The sequence below is a fragment of the Ursus maritimus genome, unplaced genomic scaffold (assembly GCF_017311325.1).
Source record: "Ursus maritimus isolate PB19 unplaced genomic scaffold, ASM1731132v1 scaffold_2, whole genome shotgun sequence".
NCBI classification, from domain to species: domain Eukaryota; kingdom Metazoa; phylum Chordata; class Mammalia; order Carnivora; family Ursidae; genus Ursus; species Ursus maritimus.
Window position 1 is genome coordinate 39930419 of NW_024424452.1, and position 18581 is coordinate 39948999.

The 18581-nt window shown below is 56.7% G+C and overlaps 1 protein-coding gene and 1 long non-coding RNA gene across 2 annotated transcripts in view; one reads left to right on the top strand and one right to left on the bottom strand.

The window, feature by feature from the left end:
* Positions 1-18581, top strand: part of IL6R (interleukin 6 receptor) — a 45453-nt gene that overhangs the window by 23134 nt on the left and 3738 nt on the right. Inside the window, exons 7-9 of the mRNA XM_040635720.1 lie at positions 10172-10218; positions 11273-11342; positions 14535-14628. Coding sequence (XP_040491654.1) covers positions 10172-10218; positions 11273-11342; positions 14535-14628 — 211 coding nt within the window. The remainder of the gene's footprint in view (positions 1-10171; positions 10219-11272; positions 11343-14534; positions 14629-18581) is intronic.
* Positions 1307-9829, bottom strand: LOC103668395. Its single transcript, XR_570017.2, has 3 exons — positions 3115-9829; positions 2331-2426; positions 1307-2225 (listed from the first exon to the last, which is right to left on the bottom strand). It is a non-coding gene; the product is annotated as an uncharacterized LOC103668395 (long non-coding RNA).

Sequence of the window (18581 nt, forward strand, 5' to 3'; positions counted from 1 at the left end):
GCTGAGCTGGTGCCTTTCGGGCTTTCCTTGCCAGGGGCCTGACTGGCAGGCGGGGTCCTTGGCAAGATGGCACAGGGGTGCGGTCTGGGTGCTTGGGGTGGGGTCCTGCCTGTTTCGGGGGGACGTGCACACTCGCTGCTGCATGGGAGCCTGCTGTCCTGCCCCACAGTGCAGCCCGACCCGCCTGCCAACATCACCGTCACTGCTGTGGACGGAAACCCCCGCTGGCTCAGTGTGACCTGGCAGGACCCCCCCTCCTGGAACTCCTATTTCTACAGGCTGCAGTTCGAGCTCCGATACCGGGCTGAACGGTCAAAGACGTTCACAACGTGGATGGTAAGTTCTTCTTTTACTCTGGACAGGAGAGTGTGGCTGGGGACTCGGGTTACGGTTCTGGCTGCTGCGGCCCGGGGTGCGTCTCTGAACCCTCCTGAGCATTCGTCGTCTCGTTGCTCGGATAGCAGTGACAGTGCCGGGCCTGTCCTCCTCACAGGCCCGTTCGAGAGGATGCGTATGACCGGGGGAGGCAGTTGGGCCACATGCGGGTTGAGGGTGTGGCTGGCAGGGTCCAGTGGCCCCGGGGAGCCCCGTCCTGCCCTGAGGCTCTGAGCCTCGGGCGGCGTGAGCCTGCGGAGGGTCTCCAAGCGCCGGTCACTCCCTGGCCCTGAGAGGGGTGGCCGAGGGCATGCCCATCCCCGCAGAGCTGTCTGCCCAGAGCCCCGGGCCTCACCCCGCTGTCGCTGTGCCCCCGCGTCAGGTCCAGGAGCTCCGGCACCGCTGCATCATCTACGACGCCTGGAGAGGCATGCGGCACGTGGTGCAGCTTCGGGCGCGGGAGGAGTTCGGCCATGGCTCCTGGAGCGCCTGGAGCCAGGAGGCCACGGGCACCCCTTGGACAGGTACTGTGGCGGGTGTGGCGGGGATGTTTCAGCTTTGCCGTGACAGCGGGTCTCGCTGTGAGCAAGTCAGCCCCCGCCCACGGCTAGAACCGCAACCGATTCCCCACTCAGGGTTCTGGGAAGCAGCCCTCGGGAGTCAGCGGCCGCTGCGTGGCTGCCGGTCCAAGGTGGTCCTGCGCTCACGCCTGCCTCGCGGGGCTGGTGGCCTCGGGGGCCTGGGGCTCTCTCTGCGGCTGTCCCCTTCCTGCCGGCCACGGAGGGGGGCACTCCGGACGCTCGGCTGTATTTGGTGTACCACAGTTACTAGTATCTTATTTTTGAAAAAGATGTTAAAGGAAATAATAGTTGCTTTTGGAGAATTATAATTACTGTGCTTGATAGTGAACATAAAAAAATTCCACAAATGTATGAGACATAATTTTATCAGTATCTTTACCACCTCGAGAAAACCAGCGGGAACATTTCAGTATGCTGCTTTCCTTTTTCTGAGTACGTGTGTACTCTGAGTACCTTTTTCTGAGTACATCTGAGTACGTGTGGAGAATGGTGTGAGCATTCTCCCGTTAGTATCTTTCAAAAATGTATTGTTTAGTAACTGCATGATTGATATGTTCTTTTTAGCTGCTGAAATTTTTTTTTAAAGATTTAAAAAATTTATTTATTAGAGAGAAAGAGAGTGTGTGTGAGAGAGATCATGAGCAGGGGCAGAGGGGGAAGCAGACGCCCCGCTGAGCAGGCAGCCGCATGTAGGACGTGATCCCAGGACCCCAGGATCATGACCTGAGCTGAAGGCAGACGCTTCACCGACTGAGCCCTTAACTGCTGCGATGTTTATCAAGTTGGCACATTGTCATGGCCAAGAAGCAAAGAAGGGTTTATAGTTCCAGGGTCTCTCGTCCTACCCCTTCCCATTTCCAGTCCTGCCTTCCAGAGGAAGCTGCTTGGCCTCCTGTTTCTCATTCTCCTGCTCCCTCCTGAGCAGCAAGCCAGCATGGCTATTTTGTGTTTTTCCTGAAAAAACAATTTGAGACATCTTTTGATTCCTTCCTATGAAAGCTCAGGGTTGAGCAGACCTAGACCCAGATGCAGTACAGGAGTTTCTCAGATTATAGTGAAGAGGGTGGTCATCCAGTGTCTGGTTGAATGCTTCCAGAGATGGAGAACTCACTATCCACTAAAGGAGCCCATTCCGTTGCTCCCGGTGTTTGCAAGATAGCATGGCTTCCCACTGGCTTCGGGGTCACATCTCTTCAGCCCAGCAACACGATGGGGCCACGTGAGATGTTCTGAAGTGCCAGGCAATTAGAAAAGGAGAATAAAGTGCCCCTGTATTGAGTACGTGTGGATAACAAGGAAAGTTAGAAATAGAACCGATTGCCAGGCCCATCCCCGCCCTGCCACCTTCTCCCTGGCCCCAGGGAGAGGACTTACACGTAGAGGCTGGCATTCTGCCCCCGGAGAGGAGGCTGACGTAGGAAGGCTTTTCCTCTTCCTGCTTCGCCATGTGAGGTCCTTGTCTTTCCTGGCCTGGGGGAGGCAGAAGAGTTGGGCTTAGGGAGCTTCCTAACTGGGAGCACATCAGGGCCAGACCTCTCTCGGTCCTTCCCTATCGCTGTCCATCAAGAGCACGAGGACCCTCTTCTCTAAAGCTCATTTCCTGCAGAGGCCCGGACAGGAAGGAAGTCCTGACTACTCTGTCTTACTTCGGGAGACCATTTAAATACATTGGAACATCCTTCAGGCTGGATTGTGTTGACCTGTCCATGGTTTTCTTTGATTTGTATACACTCTGAGCCAAAACACGCTCCTCGTCTGAATGCGGAACATTACTGTGGCCTTGGAAGGCTTGGCGAGGGGGGAAGTTATTTACAACATCGTGCAGAGGAAATGTCCCGGACACAGGCTGACACTTGTTGACCTTTTATCCCAGCCACTTCATTTAGACGGTCCCAAGCAGCTTTAAGCAATTCTGTTTTGTTAGAAGGTTCTTTCTTTGTCTTTAAAAATGTTGAATTGTGGTAAAATATACGTAACTTAATTTTTACCACTAGCCATTTTTAAGTATGTATTCAGTGGGATCGAGTGCTTTCGTGCTGTCGTGCACCTGTCCCACCGCCCACTCCCGGAACTCTTCATCCTGCAGACTGGAGCTCTGTCCCCATTAAACACGGAGGGGACCGCCCCCTGCTCTCTGTCTCTGAGATTCACTCCTCACCTAAGTGGGATCAAGTGGTGTTTGTCTTTCGGTGGCTGGGCTAGTTCGCGTAGCGTGATGTCCTCAAGGTTCACCCGTGTTGTGGCAAGTGTCAGTTTCCTTCTTCTTTAAGGCTGAGGAATATTCGTGGCGTGACTGGACCACGTGCTGCTCGTCCGCTCACCTGTGGACGGACACTTTGCCGCTTCCACCTTTCGACCGCGGTGGCGGACGCTCAGTGAACACGGTTGTCGCAGCATCTGTTCGGGCCCTGCTTTCAGGCCTTTGGACTAAACACCCAGGAGTGAAACTGCTACATCATTCAGTAGTTCTATTTTTAGTTTTTTGAGGAACAACCGCACTGGTTTTCACTGTGGCCGCACCGTTTTACATTCTTATCGGCGGCGCACAGGGTTCTAGTCACATCCTCCACGCTTGTGATTTTCGGGTGTGTGTGTCGATAATAGCATCCTGCTGGGTGTGCAGTGGTACCCTGATGCTGGTCTGCATTTCCATGGTGAATAGTGATGGTGAGCGTCTTTTATGTGCTTCTGACCATTTCTCTGTCTTCCTCGGAGAAATGTCTGTTCAGGAAGAAAGTTCTGTCGTGAGAACCCCACCCTGTCCTCTGGGGTCACCCGAGACAAGTGTGCTGGTCCGCTCGGCTTTCTCTTCCCAGGCTGCTGGACGGGATGGCCTACGGCTTCCTCACCTGTCTGGCTACCTTCCTCTGAACCCGGTCTCAATTGTGGATGTCCCTCTTTCAGTTATTGACATCGTCCCCACAGTGGAAGACGGTGTCGCTGGGGCCACCTGGCCAGCGCTGGGTCCTGTCTCTGACTTCCCAGCTTGGGGCTGCCGTGCTTCCCTGCCCTGCTGGACTGACCGCGGAGGCTCGGACAGGAGGCCTAGCTTCTTCTCCCATAAGCAGCCGGAGCGGTCGAGACCCCCATCCTGTGCACGTGTGGTTTTGGGGGTCCTCCGAGCCCGTGGTAAATATGCCCAAGAGAGAAACTGGCTCCCCCCCCCCAGGGCAGAGCCAGAGGAGCTTGGGCTGCTGATGCGAGGGGGGTGAGGTTGGAGATTGGGGAGCACATCTGGAGAGCGAGGTTTAGTGAGTCTTACTGACAGTGCAGTTCCTTGGCTGTTTGAGGTGCCAGTGGGCTTCCCAACCCCCAGGACCTGAAGACGCGGACTGCTCCTGCCTCCTGGCCTCAGTGTGGGGGTGGTGACCTCGGGGGGACACGGAGGGCATGGGGAGCGCACGGGCCTGGGGAGTCAGGCTCATGACCTCTCAGAGCCTCAGCCCTGCCGTGTGTGAGGTGGGCTGCTCTGACCCGTCTGTTCCTCCGGGGAGTTGTTTGTTTTTGGCCAGTTTTATTGAAGAAATGCTTGCATGATTCACTTTCCACCAGTCTATTCTGGCGTGCCTCTCGCGACGTCAGACTTGTCTGGGTCAGTGACGCCCGTGTGTGGACTCCGCGGTATCTTCCATGCGTGTTGCCGCTGCCGTGATGGGCCCCAGCGTGGGCTGACGTGCGTGGTGCTCTGTTCCCCGTCACCCCGGGCCTGGCGGGTGCTGCTGAGGACGGCCAGTCTCTCTCTGCCCGTCTGGTCATCTTCACAGTCTGCTTGTGGCCAGGCACATGTGGTCCCCTTTTCCTGAAACGTTGGAGCCTAGAGATGATGGACGCCAGTGACTTTCTGTCCCCCACCCCAGGGGCAGCCACCAGGATGGGCAGGGCAGAGACCCCTTGCAACAGTTTTATGAGCGCGAAGAGAAAACATCCTTTGGGAAGAGTGATGCCTACGCACTTGGGGGAGTTGGCCGTTGTGAGGCAGTGTCGGTTGGTTCCTGGGGTGATGGGAGGGAGGCTGTGGGTGTCCCAGGATCCCTGCCTGGACACTGACCCCGAGCCGCTATATCGGACTCTGGAGGGAAGTGGAACGGGCCGTGGGAGGAACTCTCCCAGTGGTTGTGGAATGTGCGGGGGGCAGTTCCCTGACTGTAGGGTTGGCAGGCTGGGGGCACACAGCTCCGGGGGGCCAGAGAGAGTAGGAAGAGCTTCATGGAGGAGGTTTCTGAGTCGTGTGCTGGAGGGTATGTAGGAGTCCCGTAGAGACGGGGGTTATAGGCTGTCTGTGTGGCAGGTGGAAAGGGGGCTTTGGGTGAGCCTGGAGCATAGGCGTGAGAGCCGCAAGACTGGGCGGGGCAGGGGCAGGGGTGGGCCGCTCCTTAGAAAGCCTGCTGGAGGGCGGGGTCGAGGCTGGAGGGGCAAGGGTGGGCCGCTCCAGCCAGGAAGGCTGTCTCCCCGACAGCGTCTGCAGCAGTGACACGTGGAGACTGTGCCCCTGACCTCCAGCTGGAAGGAGGGGTCGCAGCGTGTGAGGTGGCCCGTCAGCCCCACTCACCAGTGGGAGGGCTTCTCCAGACCTCTCCTCCCGCAGCTCTGACAAGGTGACTTCAAGCGAGCCTGGGGCCCCCAGAGCCCCTCTGCAAAGAGAGTGCAGGGCGGGGTCCTGGGAAGCCCACGAGAGTGAGCGGTTATGTCTCGCTGCTCACAAACCCTTCGACCCCCTCACATGCAGCTCACCTGCGCTCAGGAGATAAGTAGCACCGAGCGTCCTTGGGGGGCCCTGAGCTCAGACCGTCCAGCCCCTCGCTTCTGTCCCACGAGGGAAAGTCTGACCCTTCAAGAGCCCCTGGAGGGACGCCTGGGTGGCTCAGACGGTGAAGTGTCTGCCTTCAGCTCAGGTCATGATCTCGGGGTCCTGGGATCGAGCCCCACGTCGGGCTCCCTGCTCAGTGGGGAGTCTGCTTCTCCCTCCCCCTCTGCTGCTCCCCCTGCTTGTGCTCTGTCGCTGTCAAATAAATAAAACCTTAAAAAAAAAAGGAAAAAAGAGAGCCCCTGGGTATGTGTTTCTGGAGAGACTGCTCGCTGCACTCAGCACCACTCTTCTCCCCACACCTGGCCCCTCGCTTGCTGCCCTCCCCCAGGCCTGCACTGGGCCTGGCCGCACGTATGCACGCACACCTGGCCGGGCCGGACACGTACACGCACGCACCCGGCCCCGCCAAAGTTGCCAGTGTGCCTCTCTTTCCAGCTCGCCAGGTCCTGGACCCTGGGATTCCGCCGTCTTCGGGGAGCGTGCAAGGTTGCCAACTTTTAATTTTGCTAAGTAAGGACATAAACAGTTAAGTAAAATTTAGCTATTGCCGTTTACCATGAGCCTGACTTCATGAAGAAGGGAGGGGCCTCTTGAGCAGCGCGGTGTCCTGCGGCCTCTGGCTGGTTTTCCCCGTGGGCCGAGAGCGGCGGACTTCCCTGCAGACCAGCGGGACATCTGACTCCGCAGGAGGCTGTCGGCTCCTCCCTGAGGTTTTGGTGTTCTGCATGAAGGGAGAAACAGTGATTGAGTTTCTGGTGGGTGGTTTGCAGGTGTGAAGTACTGAGCGAGCCCAGAGTGGGAGGCTGTGCCGGAAGCCCCCCCTCCCTGTTCCATTGCTGGGGTTTGGCCCTCTCGCCGAGTCACCTCACCTCTCTGCCATCACCCTCGGCCTCCTTTTCTTTTTTTCCCGCTTTTTATTGTTGGCTCACTCCTGTCTTCCTCTCTGTCCTCCTGCCCCCAGCCCTGCCCTTAATTGGTCATAATATACAATTTACAAACCGAAAAAAATGTTTTCTGTCCTCTGCCCCCCACCCCCCGTTTTTTATCTATATTGAGATGTAATCGACATGTCACATACTAGTTTCAGGTATACACCTTAATGATTTGATATTTATGTTGCTGAATGTTGACCACATTAGGTCCGCCTGGCATCCGCTAGCATCCGTCAGCATCTGCTAGCATTCGCTAGCACGCATAGTTAGGAGGCCCACTTTTAAGGCCCACTCTCCTGGCAGCTTTCAGATACACTATCCTGCCAGTTATGGCCATCGTGCTGGACGGCACATCCCCAGGGCCTGTCACGTTCTTTGTTCCTGATGCAGAGTCAGGTCAGTGTTGAAGCCAATATCGTGTGACGGGCTGGTGCTCCTTTCGGCATCGGTGTGTCTAGGAGGAAGCCAGCCGCCCTGCTCGGAAATGAAGAAACAGTGTCCAGGAGAGGGTCAGTGTCTTGACCAAGATCGTTTATCTGTCATGAAGGCCTCTGCCATCTTTTATGTTGGATTTCTGTATCCTAAACCCCAAGCAGGTGAACTCAGACCAATCCTTAAGTTAATGGAAATGAGTTTCTTGTTTTAAAAACTCATGTGGGGAAAAAAACCCCTCACATGTGGTCTATTAATCTCATCATTCATTCATTTTGCTATGAATATGAAAGTACCTCCTCTCATCTTGGAAATATTCGTACAAGGAAAACACCGCAGCAACCAGTTAATGTTTCTAACAGTCTTTCCTAAGTGCTTTTCCATAATCGAAATTTCACTAACTACACAGTTTTTCAGAAAGATGTGTGAAGTTCTAGGTTCACAAAGACGGGTAAGATACTATCAGTCTCTGAATTTGAGGAATGCTCAATCTAGAGATGGTTTTAAAAATGAAGGGAAAACAAAGCCCAGGGGCACCTGGGTGGATCGGTCAGATAAGCCTCCGACTCTTGATCTCGGCTCAGGTGGTGATCTCAGGGTCAGGAGATGAGAGGGCTCTGCTGGAGATTCTGTCTCTCCCTGGGTCCCTCCCCCTGCTTGTGCTCTCCCTCTTTCTCTCTCCAATAAATAAGTCAATCTTTAAAAAACAAAATGTTTATTCTTACAACCAGAAAGACTTGTCACTTACTTCTTACAAAACTTTGGGCAAGCTCTTTAACTGCCCCGTGCCTCAGTTTCCCCATCTGCAAAATGGGGGAAATCACGGTACTGTCTCAGAGTATTGTTGTGGAGACCAAACAGATTGATCCAGGTGAGGTGGGGAGATTGGCACACAGTAGGCGCTCAATAAATGCTAGAGATTGTTACAGTTGGTGTGGTTTTGTTGCCACCGGTCACTTGCAGGCACACAGGGACCGTGGCTGTCATTCCTTCCCCTCCTTCGCTCAACGTGCCTGCTGAAGGGAGGCTTTAGGAAGGAAAATGAGATACTTTTGCCTAAACAGAAGTACACGCCCCCTTTCTGGGCCTCGGCGTCTTTGTAAAACGGAGATCGCAGTGCCCGCCTCTCGGGCACCAGGGGAGCGTGAAGTGGAACGGAGCCCCTGGTCTGGCGTGTAGAGCGCCTGCAAAGGCTGGTGCCAGCGGTTCAGTGATGCTTTCCTAGAAGCAGTCACCTAACGTCCCTCGAGCCCTGGTTTCTTCGTCTGTGAAATGAAATGATGGTGATTCATAACAATGCTTTACCTTCCATCCCTGGGACGAGATGGTCAGAATCAGGGGTCCCCATGGTCATCTAGGCAGTTTTTAAAAAGTCTTGTTATGTAAGACTTAATTGTATTATGCATTAGAAAATTGTGTTCATTCTGGGTTGAGATAAAATTTCTACTTTATACCCGGAAATCTAAGCCATCAGCAGTTAAACGTCCTTCTCTGGACCACATGCCATTTTGGGGATCGGAGCTGAGGGTAGAAACTAGATGGGTCTCCCCTTCTAACTGAAACATCTCTCTGGATTTGGGGAGCCTTTAAAACCCCCTGGTGTCTGGGTCCCATCCTCAAGATTCTGAGGCCGTAGGTCAAGGGTGGGGCCCCAAAGGCACCAGATGATGCTGAATATGGCTGAGTGTGGGAGGCCCTGGATCGAATGGCTGTCTGGGGTCAGCTCTATTCCCTGGGTAGGGCTGCCCCCGACTCCTGGTTTTCGCTTTCGTTCATGCCCCGTGGCCTCTGCTCACCCCTCAGTCACCCCTGCTGTGGGTCTGCCTGTTCTCGGCTGGGGAGGAACACCAAGGAGTCAGACTGGGTCCGTCCCAGTTACCCGAGGCTGGTTTGGGGCTGGCTTGCTGTGTGGTCTTGGACAAGTTGCTTTCCCTCTCTGGGACTCTGTTTCCTCTGGACGGGGGGTGAACGTGCTGTGGTGTCCCCCCTCTACTGGGGACGGCGGGGCCTGCTGCTCTCCTGAGCGGCACCAGCAGCACCTTCTCTGTCCCCTACTCTCCTCCTGCTTCAGGGAGGCTCCATGTCGTCGTGTAGACCATTCCTGTGGTATTTTTAACTTCCTGATGGAAAAACGATGGACTGAAAAGAAAACACTTTCAAGTCCAGAGCATTCCACCGTTGCGTGTCACAGCTCAGCTCCGAGTCCCTGGGGCCCACATTTGCCACAGAGCCTGGCCTCGCATTCGAACTCTTGCTTTGATGCTTGACCTCCTGCTGCTGGGGGGGGCGGTGGCGGCTTCTGCAGAAATACTGCTCCCAGGAAGGGGGGCTCGTGTGTGGGCCCAAACCACGTCCCCTCCTGGGCCAAGCCTGCCAGACCCACCCAGGCAGATGAGAACTTGTTTAAATATTTTTTGTTTCAAAAAGGTGAGTAGGAGAACATTAAAATGTTAATAATGCTTATATCTGGGGATGTGTTCTGCTGTTTTTTTCCTCCCGTGTGTGAATATATGTTACGGTGTATAATTCAATACTTAATAAATGATGATATAAATACGTTTCTTTAGGGACTTTGGATCAGACCACGTGAGCCTTTCCTTATCTTCCATTTTTCATACAACATTATATCCTCAACATTTTTCTAATTTATTTATTTATTTGTGTATTTATCTATTAATTCAAAATATTTTATTTATTTATTTATTTATTAGAGAGAGAGAGAATGTGAGCGGGAGGGGGAGTAGAGGGAGAGGCACATTGAGTGTAGAGCCCTCTGTGGGGCTCGATCTCACGACCTTGAGATCATGACCTGAGCCAAAACCAAGAGTGGGTCACTCGACCGGCTGTGCCCCCCAGGCACCCCTTTTCTAACTTATTTTGAAGGACTATTGCAGCACATGGGCACGTCCTCATTTATGACCACTGGCCCCATGGGGTTGACTCCTTGGTCATTTCTGATGTGAAGCTCCCTCAGATAACATGGCAGGGAACCTCCCTCTGCCTCTGAGGCCCGTGGATCGTTACTAACGAGTCTTCCCCCGCAGAATCCAGGAGCCCTCCAGCTGAGAGCGAGGTGTCCCCCTCCACGCAGGTGAGTGCATGTTCTCCTAAGGGGTCAGGGCAGCGGCTCCTGGGGATGGGGATTGGGGGCCAGCACCACACTGTTCAAATCCCAGCTCTGGCACTGACTGGAAATGCGGCCGTGGGCGTTACTGTCATCTCCAAGCCTCTGTTAGTCGGGCTTAGAGCAGTTCCGTTGTCCCAGATCTGTTGTGGCCGTCATGGCGTGTGGAGCAGCGCTGACCTGACCCTGTGTCTCGTGGCTGCTGTCTCACCTCCGAACTCGTGGACACCACTGACGGCCTTGCTTGTGACCCAGATTCGGTTCATCCGAGCTCTTCCTCTGTGGGCTCCTGGTGTCATAATTTTCTGGAAAGAGGATTACCCCCGAAGCTGCTTAACAGATCTTTGGGTAATCCAGTTTCCCACCCAACTGCATGTCCTCCCGTGGTTCTCAGTCCCTAAGGACCTGCTAAGCTGGGAGGCGCCTTGCTCTTCACCCGTATGTGACGCAGGGCTGTCCGGACACTAGCGGAAGTGGCTCCCGGGGGAGGCCTGTGCTGTGCGGCCAGATGGCTCCCGCCGGGCCAGGGTGCAGGGACGGACACTGGCTGAGGGCCGGCCCAGCTGTGCTCTGCTCCGGGCTTGCACCTGAAGTCTCGTTCCCTCCTGATGTTAACGAGGTTCAGAGCCAGGATGGCTGTGCCTGGGAGGGAGGCAAGTGACACCCACAGGGGTTACAAAGTCTGTCCACGGTCGCAGAGCTTGTGAGTGTGGGTCCAGGATCCTAGTCTGCGGTTTTCCCAGGAGACGGTGTCACGTATGCCCTGGCATGGGGCCCATCTGTCGAGTCTCTCCTCTGGGGAAGGTCTGTGCCCCCAGCTGTTGGCGGAGAGGCAGGCGGGAAGAAGTCCCACCCTGAGTGGGCAAGTATAGATACAACCAGTGCAGGTGTTGAGTGTGACAGGTGAGGACCGAGCGGTCCCTGAGACAGAGGAAGGGTGGTCTTGGAGGGGGTGCTTTTGCTGGGGCCCGAATGCTGGTGGGATCTGCAGAAACCGGCTGACGGGGACTCTCTCTTTTAGGCGCTGACTACTAATGAGGACGATGAAAGTAGTCTCTCTAAAAGTTCTGCAAATGCAACCAGCCTCCCAGGTAAGGACTGGGTATTTTTTCTGGTGGTCTAAGGGGCATGAAACGCTTCTCTGCAGAAAGTCCTTTCTTTCTTGGAAACGTTGCCAGAGGCCAGTCTGCAGAAGTAAGTGAGCAATGGCAGAGATGGTCTTTTACTACTTTGTATGTTCAAGTCTGACATTGTTCGCTCGACTACGGTGAGGGAACTGTAAGTGGAGTGGCGCAGACCAGTGAAGGGTGCCTCAGTTGGCCCAGAGTACAAGTACACGTGCCACAGACAACGTCCCTGGAGTCTGACGTGGAAGCCATGTAGAGGGAAACCTTTACTTTGGGCGCCCTTGACCCTGCTTCTGCTTCCCTATGACCTGCGAGACCGGGGACCTTACCAACATTTGCACCAAGAAGAGTCACGGGTCTGCCACGTGTGTGGGACTCTGAGGGTCAGACTCCGGAGCCTCAGCCCTGGAGCAGTGCTGTCTGACGGCTCTTGGCGTTTGGAGGCTGGCCTCCGCCCCCATGCAGGCTGCCCGGGCTGCGCCATCCCGGTGGCAACCCTGCTAACTGCCTGGGGCTGAGGTCTGCACAGCTGGGGACTCCGAGGGAGGGAACCCCTCCCCCCTGCCCTCCAGGGGTCTGCTGTGCCCGGTCAGGCTCAGACAAAGAGGACAGTGTAAGGGGAACAGGGCAGCCTGGGAGACAGGCCAAAACAGAGGCGGAGATAAAGCAAAGGGCAGTTTAGAGATACCAGAGGGCATGTCCCGTTGGGGGAATCATAGAAGGTTCGCTGGCCTTGAGTGGGGGTGGGGGGGGCTAGGGCACTGCTCCAGGGCTGCTGTGGGGGAGGGGCCCTTGTGGGACGAGCTCATCCAGCCCCATCTCTGTAAAAGGCCGTCTGTGGGCGGATGACTCCCAAATTCAAGCCCCTCGTCTGACAACCCAGACAACTCTCCAACGGCCTGGTGGACCTGTCCACTTGGTATGATACTCACTAGAAATCTCGGACTTGGGTCTGAAACAGACCCTCGATACCATCTCTCCTTGCCAGCCCAAATCTGTTCTTCTCCCTCTTCCTCATCTCGGTAACTGACACCACGTTCGCTGGGTTGCTCAAGCCGGGGAGGCCAGGCACGCTTCCTCTTCTACCCCCACCCATGTCCAGTCCCTTAGCGGGCCCTGTTGTACCTGGAGACACTCCTGGGAGCTGCCACTTCTCACCACCTCCCCCGCTAGCACCGGGGCCTGCCGCCACGGCCTCTCCCCTGCGGGACTTAGCGGCCTGCTGGTCTCCTGGCTTTCACTGTTAACCGCCAACAGATTCTTTTTTTTTTTTAAAGATTTTATTTATTTATTCATTTGACAGAGAGAGAGAGAGCCAGCGAGAGGGAACACAGGCAGGGGGAGTGGGAGAGGAAGAGGCGGGCTCCCAGGAGGGAGCCCGATGTGGGGCTCGATCCCAGGACCCTGGGATCACACCCTGAGCCAAAGGCAGACGCATAATGACTGAGCCACCCAGGCACCCCCACCCCCACCCCAACAGACTCTTTTCTGACCAGCAGTCAGAGTGACTCTGAAATCACTCATCCAAGCTCTGGTCTCTGTGGGGTCAGGCCCCCATCCTAGACCTCGCCTCCTCTGTTCTCTGTCACTCACTCTGTCCTCCTTGCTCTTCAGCACATGCCCTACCTCAGGGCCTTTGCACATACTGCTTGCCCTGCCTGCATGCTCTTCCTCCAGCCTCCACTTGGCCAGCTTCTTTAGATATCCAGGTCTCTGCTCAGATGCCCCCTTGTCAGGGAGGCCTGTCCCAGCCACCCCGTCTGATGGAGCTCCCCCACTGTCACTCTCTGTTCTTCCTCTGATTTTCATCATTGCTCAGGTCTTGATTTCAGGGTTTGAGTTCAGGCCCTGCATTGGGTACCATGCTGCACATGGAGCCTACTTTAAAAAAAAAAAAGAAAAGAAAAGAAAAGCAAGCATGTAAGATCCAGGAAGGCAGGAGCTTTTCTGTCCTCCTGTATCCCCGAGGCTTAGGACATTAGACCAAATCCTGACACGTGGTAAAGAGCCAGTAGATATTTGTGGAAGGAAGGAACAAATAGCAAGGATGGTGAAGTGTTAGTCCAAGAGGAAGCCAGTCTCACTGCCTCCGTTAAACGGCCATCTCTGCCAAGAGAGGCAGGTCCTGCTCAGAGAGGCCCGTCCTTGCCGCCAGCCCAGGGAGGACTTCCCGCGGAGCTGCGTCCTGTGGGCACTGGAAGTGACGGTTGTCAGGCGGCCCCGTCATCTGCAGTGGGTGCCACGTGGGCAGAAGAGCAGGAGTCCTGAGCCCATGAGCCTGCAGGTGTCGGCACGACCAGCACGGGAGCCAGGGGAGCGCGACAGCTTCGCTGGGGTGAGCTCCGTGTTCCTCCGGGGCCTCCGTCTGGCCGCTGTGCGCGGGACCTTCCCGTGGACGGACGTGGCTGCTCGTGCTGCTTCGGTCCGTTTGGTGAAGCGCGAGCAGCTGGGAGCCTGACAGTGGAAAAGACACGGGGTCCCCGTGCTCAGGGAGCTCGGTGGAGCAGTAACGGGAGGGGTGCGCCGAGGGGCACTTGCAGTGGGGGTCGCTGCTCCGAGGAAGTGACATCGCCGCTTGTGAGACCCGAAGGACACGTCAGGCTGCACGGCACAGGTGCGGAGAGCCTTCTGGCGGGAAGAAGCCGTGGGTGTGGAGAGCGCTGGGAGGACCGGGAGCGTGGGGCCTGAGGACCAAGCGGAGGGACAGATAAGACATGACATCCCAGTGGAGAAACGTTGATTTAACCTGTCTGAGCTCCTTACGTTGTCCTCAGTGGAGCTGCCATCGATGGGGTCCCCAGAGCCTTTGGTGTCTTGCACCCCCTGTGCCTCGTGGGGACGGGTGAATGCCACTAGAAAGGCCACGCTGACTGAGTGGGCATCCACGGCGCCACAGGAGCTCGGAGGCTGTGAGCTGGAGGTGCCTGTCTTGCACCTCCAAGCTCCAAGTGGTGGAATCCTGGAGTCAGATTGTGCGGGGGGCCAGTCTTCCAGGGTTGGCTTTGGCCGGAATGCTGGACAGCTCGTCACGTGGCCTGTTGGTTCGCAGAGCCATTTCCTCTTCTAGGCTGAGCTTCCCTTGGGCCTTTGGACGGTACCAGCTGACTGGTTTCTTTCCCTCCTCCCGCACTGTTCTCCTTGTCTTCTTTCTCCTAGTGCAAGACTCTTCTCCAGTGCCACTGCCCACCTTCCTGGTGGCCGGAGGAAGCCTGGCCTTCGGGACGCTCCTGTGTGTCGGCATCGTCCTGAGGTGAGCAGGGCTGGGGTGGCCTCCTCCCCTGCTCTGGCTGATGTGGGGTATATGAGAGGATGACACATGGACGGGAAGGAAAGAGCGTGGACGTCCAGGGTGACCCTCGAGTCTCTGTCCTTGGCAGATGGGTGGATGGCGGTGTTGTCACTCTCGCGGAGACTCGGGGGGAACAACCGAGTGTGACGCTGATTCTCCTTTGGGACCATGGAGTCTGAGGTGCCTGTGAAAGGTCAGGCGGACATGTTTGGTACACAGGTCGGATCAGTGTCAGCGTGTAGGTGGGATGCGGGTGAGGCCCTGATGGTCCCTGTGGAATCCGGCTGTTGGAAAGTTGCGTAGACGCGGAGGGACCAGGAAGCCTGCTTGGTAGAAGCTGAGGCGGCGGGCGTGCAATGCGACCTGGCCGGCCCTCCAGGAGCCGCACACCGCCGTGGTGGTAGTGCCACGTGAGAGACGCCATGGAAGTCTGTGAACAGGCAGGTCCGGGTGCCTGGCCAGACCCCCTTGGGAATATCTCAGAACAAGCAGACCCGGAGGGTCAGCTTTCAGTGCTCGGTCGTGGAGTGTCCGCCAGCTCCGGGTGGCGGGCGCCGGGCCCGCATTGCTCCATCTCTCTCTCCAATTGGCCGTTGGTTTTGTCACTGCTCCCAAGCTTGCAGAGAAATCAGCCAGCAGTACTCCTGCTACAGGGGCCGGTGTTCACGACTGCGGTGCAGGACCTTGCAGTCCCGCACCTGCCGGAGACCTAAAAGGGCTTAGGCCGGGCCCTGGCGCGGACGGCAGCCCACGGCGACGAGTAAAGCGCAGGAGGAACCTCAGTCTGTCCCTCCTTCCTCGCCCTGTGCGGGGCTTTCTGGGGGTGCTCGCTGGTGATTATGAGGGGCGGTTTCGGGGTGTCTGGGGAGGAAGGGGAAGAGAGATTTCCTCACTCATGGGATCCCCACAGAGCCTCTGAAGCAGCTTTGCCAGCAGGGTAGCCTGGGTTGGAAGATCAGCGAGGTGACATCCCAAACTGCGTTCAGGGTTCTGTCCACTCCGATTTCCCAGGGAAGAGGTGAGCACGCTGCTCGAAGGGCGTGCAGGAGGCGAGGCTCCGAGTGTGTGGAGGTTGCTCTGAAGGGGCTGCGAGCTCACTGCCTTGTCTGGACCGGAGAGGGGCCGTGCCGGTGGGCAGTGGTCCTCCTGCCCCCTGAGGGACCCACCACAGACCCTGCAGAGTCCCTGTTGGGGTTTCCACTTGGCAGATGAGGAGACGGGAGCTGGAAGGGTCGGGGTAGTGGCAGCTGGTGCAGAGAAAGCCGACTCCAGCCCAAAGCTCGCACTCTTTGGATAGGGCCTTAGGGGCCCCGTTAGTCAATTCTTCCATGTTGCAAAGAAGGAAGCGGTTTTGAGAGAGGAGATGACTTGCCCAAGGACGCCAGCTCGTTACTAGCAGAGCCAGGACTAGAACCCGTGTCCCGAGAGTCCCTGCCCACCAGGCCAGCCTGCCGTCGGCTGAGAGGTGGGCCCCAGGGCTTCGTTAACAAGCCGCGCCATGTTGGTGTGCTGCGAGCCACTGACAGACAGGCGTTAGGTGGGAACTGACCACCCGGTTCGTCACCAGCCTCGCGGGCTCGGCCGTGGGGTGGTGCGTGGCCGCACCTGCTTGCTGCCCAGCCAGCCCTGGAGGCGCGGGGCCGCGCGGTAGCAGCGCTGCTTCCTGGCCTGGTGAGCTTCCCTCTTCTCTTGCGCTGGGCGCGTGTCTGGGAGCCGGCCCGTTGTTGCTCCCCTCCACAAAGCCCGCATGTCGAGAGGTGTATAGGTCTGGGGAAGCTGGGAATTTGGAAGAGCCCCATTGGAACAGGTGGAGTGCAAGGGGCCGGCTGACGTACATCCCGTCAGCCCGTGACACCATGTTGCTGTGTGTAAGACGTTTACTTTGCGTCTCAAGCGAAGCATAGTATCTCCTAAATATTTTTCCACCGTTATTAGTGACAATTAAAAAACATTTGAATGTGCCATTGAAGACGGTGCGGCATCTTCTAGCAGATGGACCTGGAATGGACTAGCCCTTTAGTGAGGACTCCTGTAGGTGTGCCGGCTAAAATCCTTGCGAATCCACTATGTGTCTCATTCCACTAGTTTAAAACCACTACTAAACACGGGGTGCTCCTGGTGGTCGGCCACGGGAGTGGCTGTGTCCGTGGGTGTTCCCCATGTCACTTCTTACCAGGACTTGGTTTCTCCGTGTCACTTGTTTAAAAGACTGCCAGTCGTTGTAAATGTTTTTAAAATATCGTTCGAGCTGCAGAACCTTTTCTTTAAGTAAACGTCGCGAAGCCCAGATGCGGAGGGCGGACAGAAGCCAGCGGCTGAGCTGTGTGAGCCCGGCAGCGCGGCCCCACCCTCTCTAGCCCCTGGCCGCCCGGACCCCGCTCAGGCCAGAGCAGCGCCACTGTGGCCCCCCAGCCTGCTGTTCCCAGAGGCCATCGACCTCAGTGTTTTTAGAAAGTGTCTCATTCCCTCCACGTACATCCAAGGAAGAAAAGCTCATGTTTCTCAGTGACCCGTCCAGTTACCTGCTTTGGAAAAAGGTCAGATACTGCTTCTGTGTAGGTTAACTCATGTCGATAGAGACTCTAAAAGAAATTGTGGTATGTGCTTATCTGCCACATAGTGACAACGAGAAAGAAGAAAAAGTCATGCATTATCCGAAGACGGCCACTGTTAAATTTTAAAACATAGATGTGGTCAAAACCCAGCAAACACACAGGAAACTCATGTCCTGCGCGCGCAGCTTCCCGAGTGTGTGCACAGTGAGCGCACCCTTGCGGCCCGCATCCAGACCGAGGTGCTCATGTCTGGGGGGTTTCCGAGGCTCCGTCCTCGGCCCGGGCTCTTGTGCTCCTGTGGCCGCGACGGCTCTGCACCGACGGCCGAGTCTGGACTCGGACGTTTAGCGTCAGTTCTGACATAAGCGAGCCCCGCTTTCCTTCGCTGCTCTGTCAAGCTCACGTACCTCAGCTGCAGGCGGGTGACGGCTGTCGCGGGGTGTCTGGCTGGTTTTGCTCTCACGGCGGCGCCGTGCGTAAAGCTCTCCCCACAGCCCTCCCACAGCCCTCCCACAGCCCTGCAGTTCCCTTCGGGTGTGTTCCCAGAGGCGGCATCCGGGGTCGGGGGCCTGAATGCTTTGACACCCAGAGCGTCCTGAGGGAGGGTGACTGCACCGGGGGCCAGGCGCTGCGGGGAGCCGCGGTCACACTCCGCCCATTGTTTGTTCCATGTGGAGCCCAGGCGAGAAGCCGGTGGCAGATTGGAGCCAACTATCAATGATTTATCGTCACCAGGACAGGAATAGCCTGTTGATATAAAAAGAAACCCAAGGAAAACCCCTAGACCTTGTTTTTGACCTTTCCTCCTCCCTCCAAGCCCTTTGGGGAGCAGCTGCCGTGAGGCGGGACTGAGGGAGGCGCGTTGCCCCACGTTGGGGTCGGTGGGTGACGTGCAGAGCAGGGCCGGGGTGGTGGGGTGGCGGCTGCTCCGGTGTGGCCCGGGGGGCCCTCAGGAAGGGGGGTGCCGCGTCTCTGGAGATGTCACCGCTCATCGTCCTCTGGTCTGCCGCGTGACTCTCTGGGTTCCTGAGCCTGGCTGTGGGCCCAGCGCGGAGCGGTGCGAGGACGCTGTGGTCAGAGATGTCATCTCTTTCCTGTTGAGCATCTCCGCTCCTGCTGATGGGGCACTTGTGCCCGCAGGGCGCCTGCGGCGGGGTCTGTGAGGACCCGTCGAGCTGCAGGGGCACTGGAAGCAGGAGGAGGTGCAGGGCTGTGGAGGGAGTGTGGCGGCCCTTTCCTGCTGAGTGGCAGCTGCAAGTCATCGGCCCCCTGCCCGCCCTCACCTGACCCAGAGGCGAGAGGCCCGTTTTCCTTCTGCACGGAAAGAATATCCTTTTTTTTTTTTTTTTTTTTTTTTTT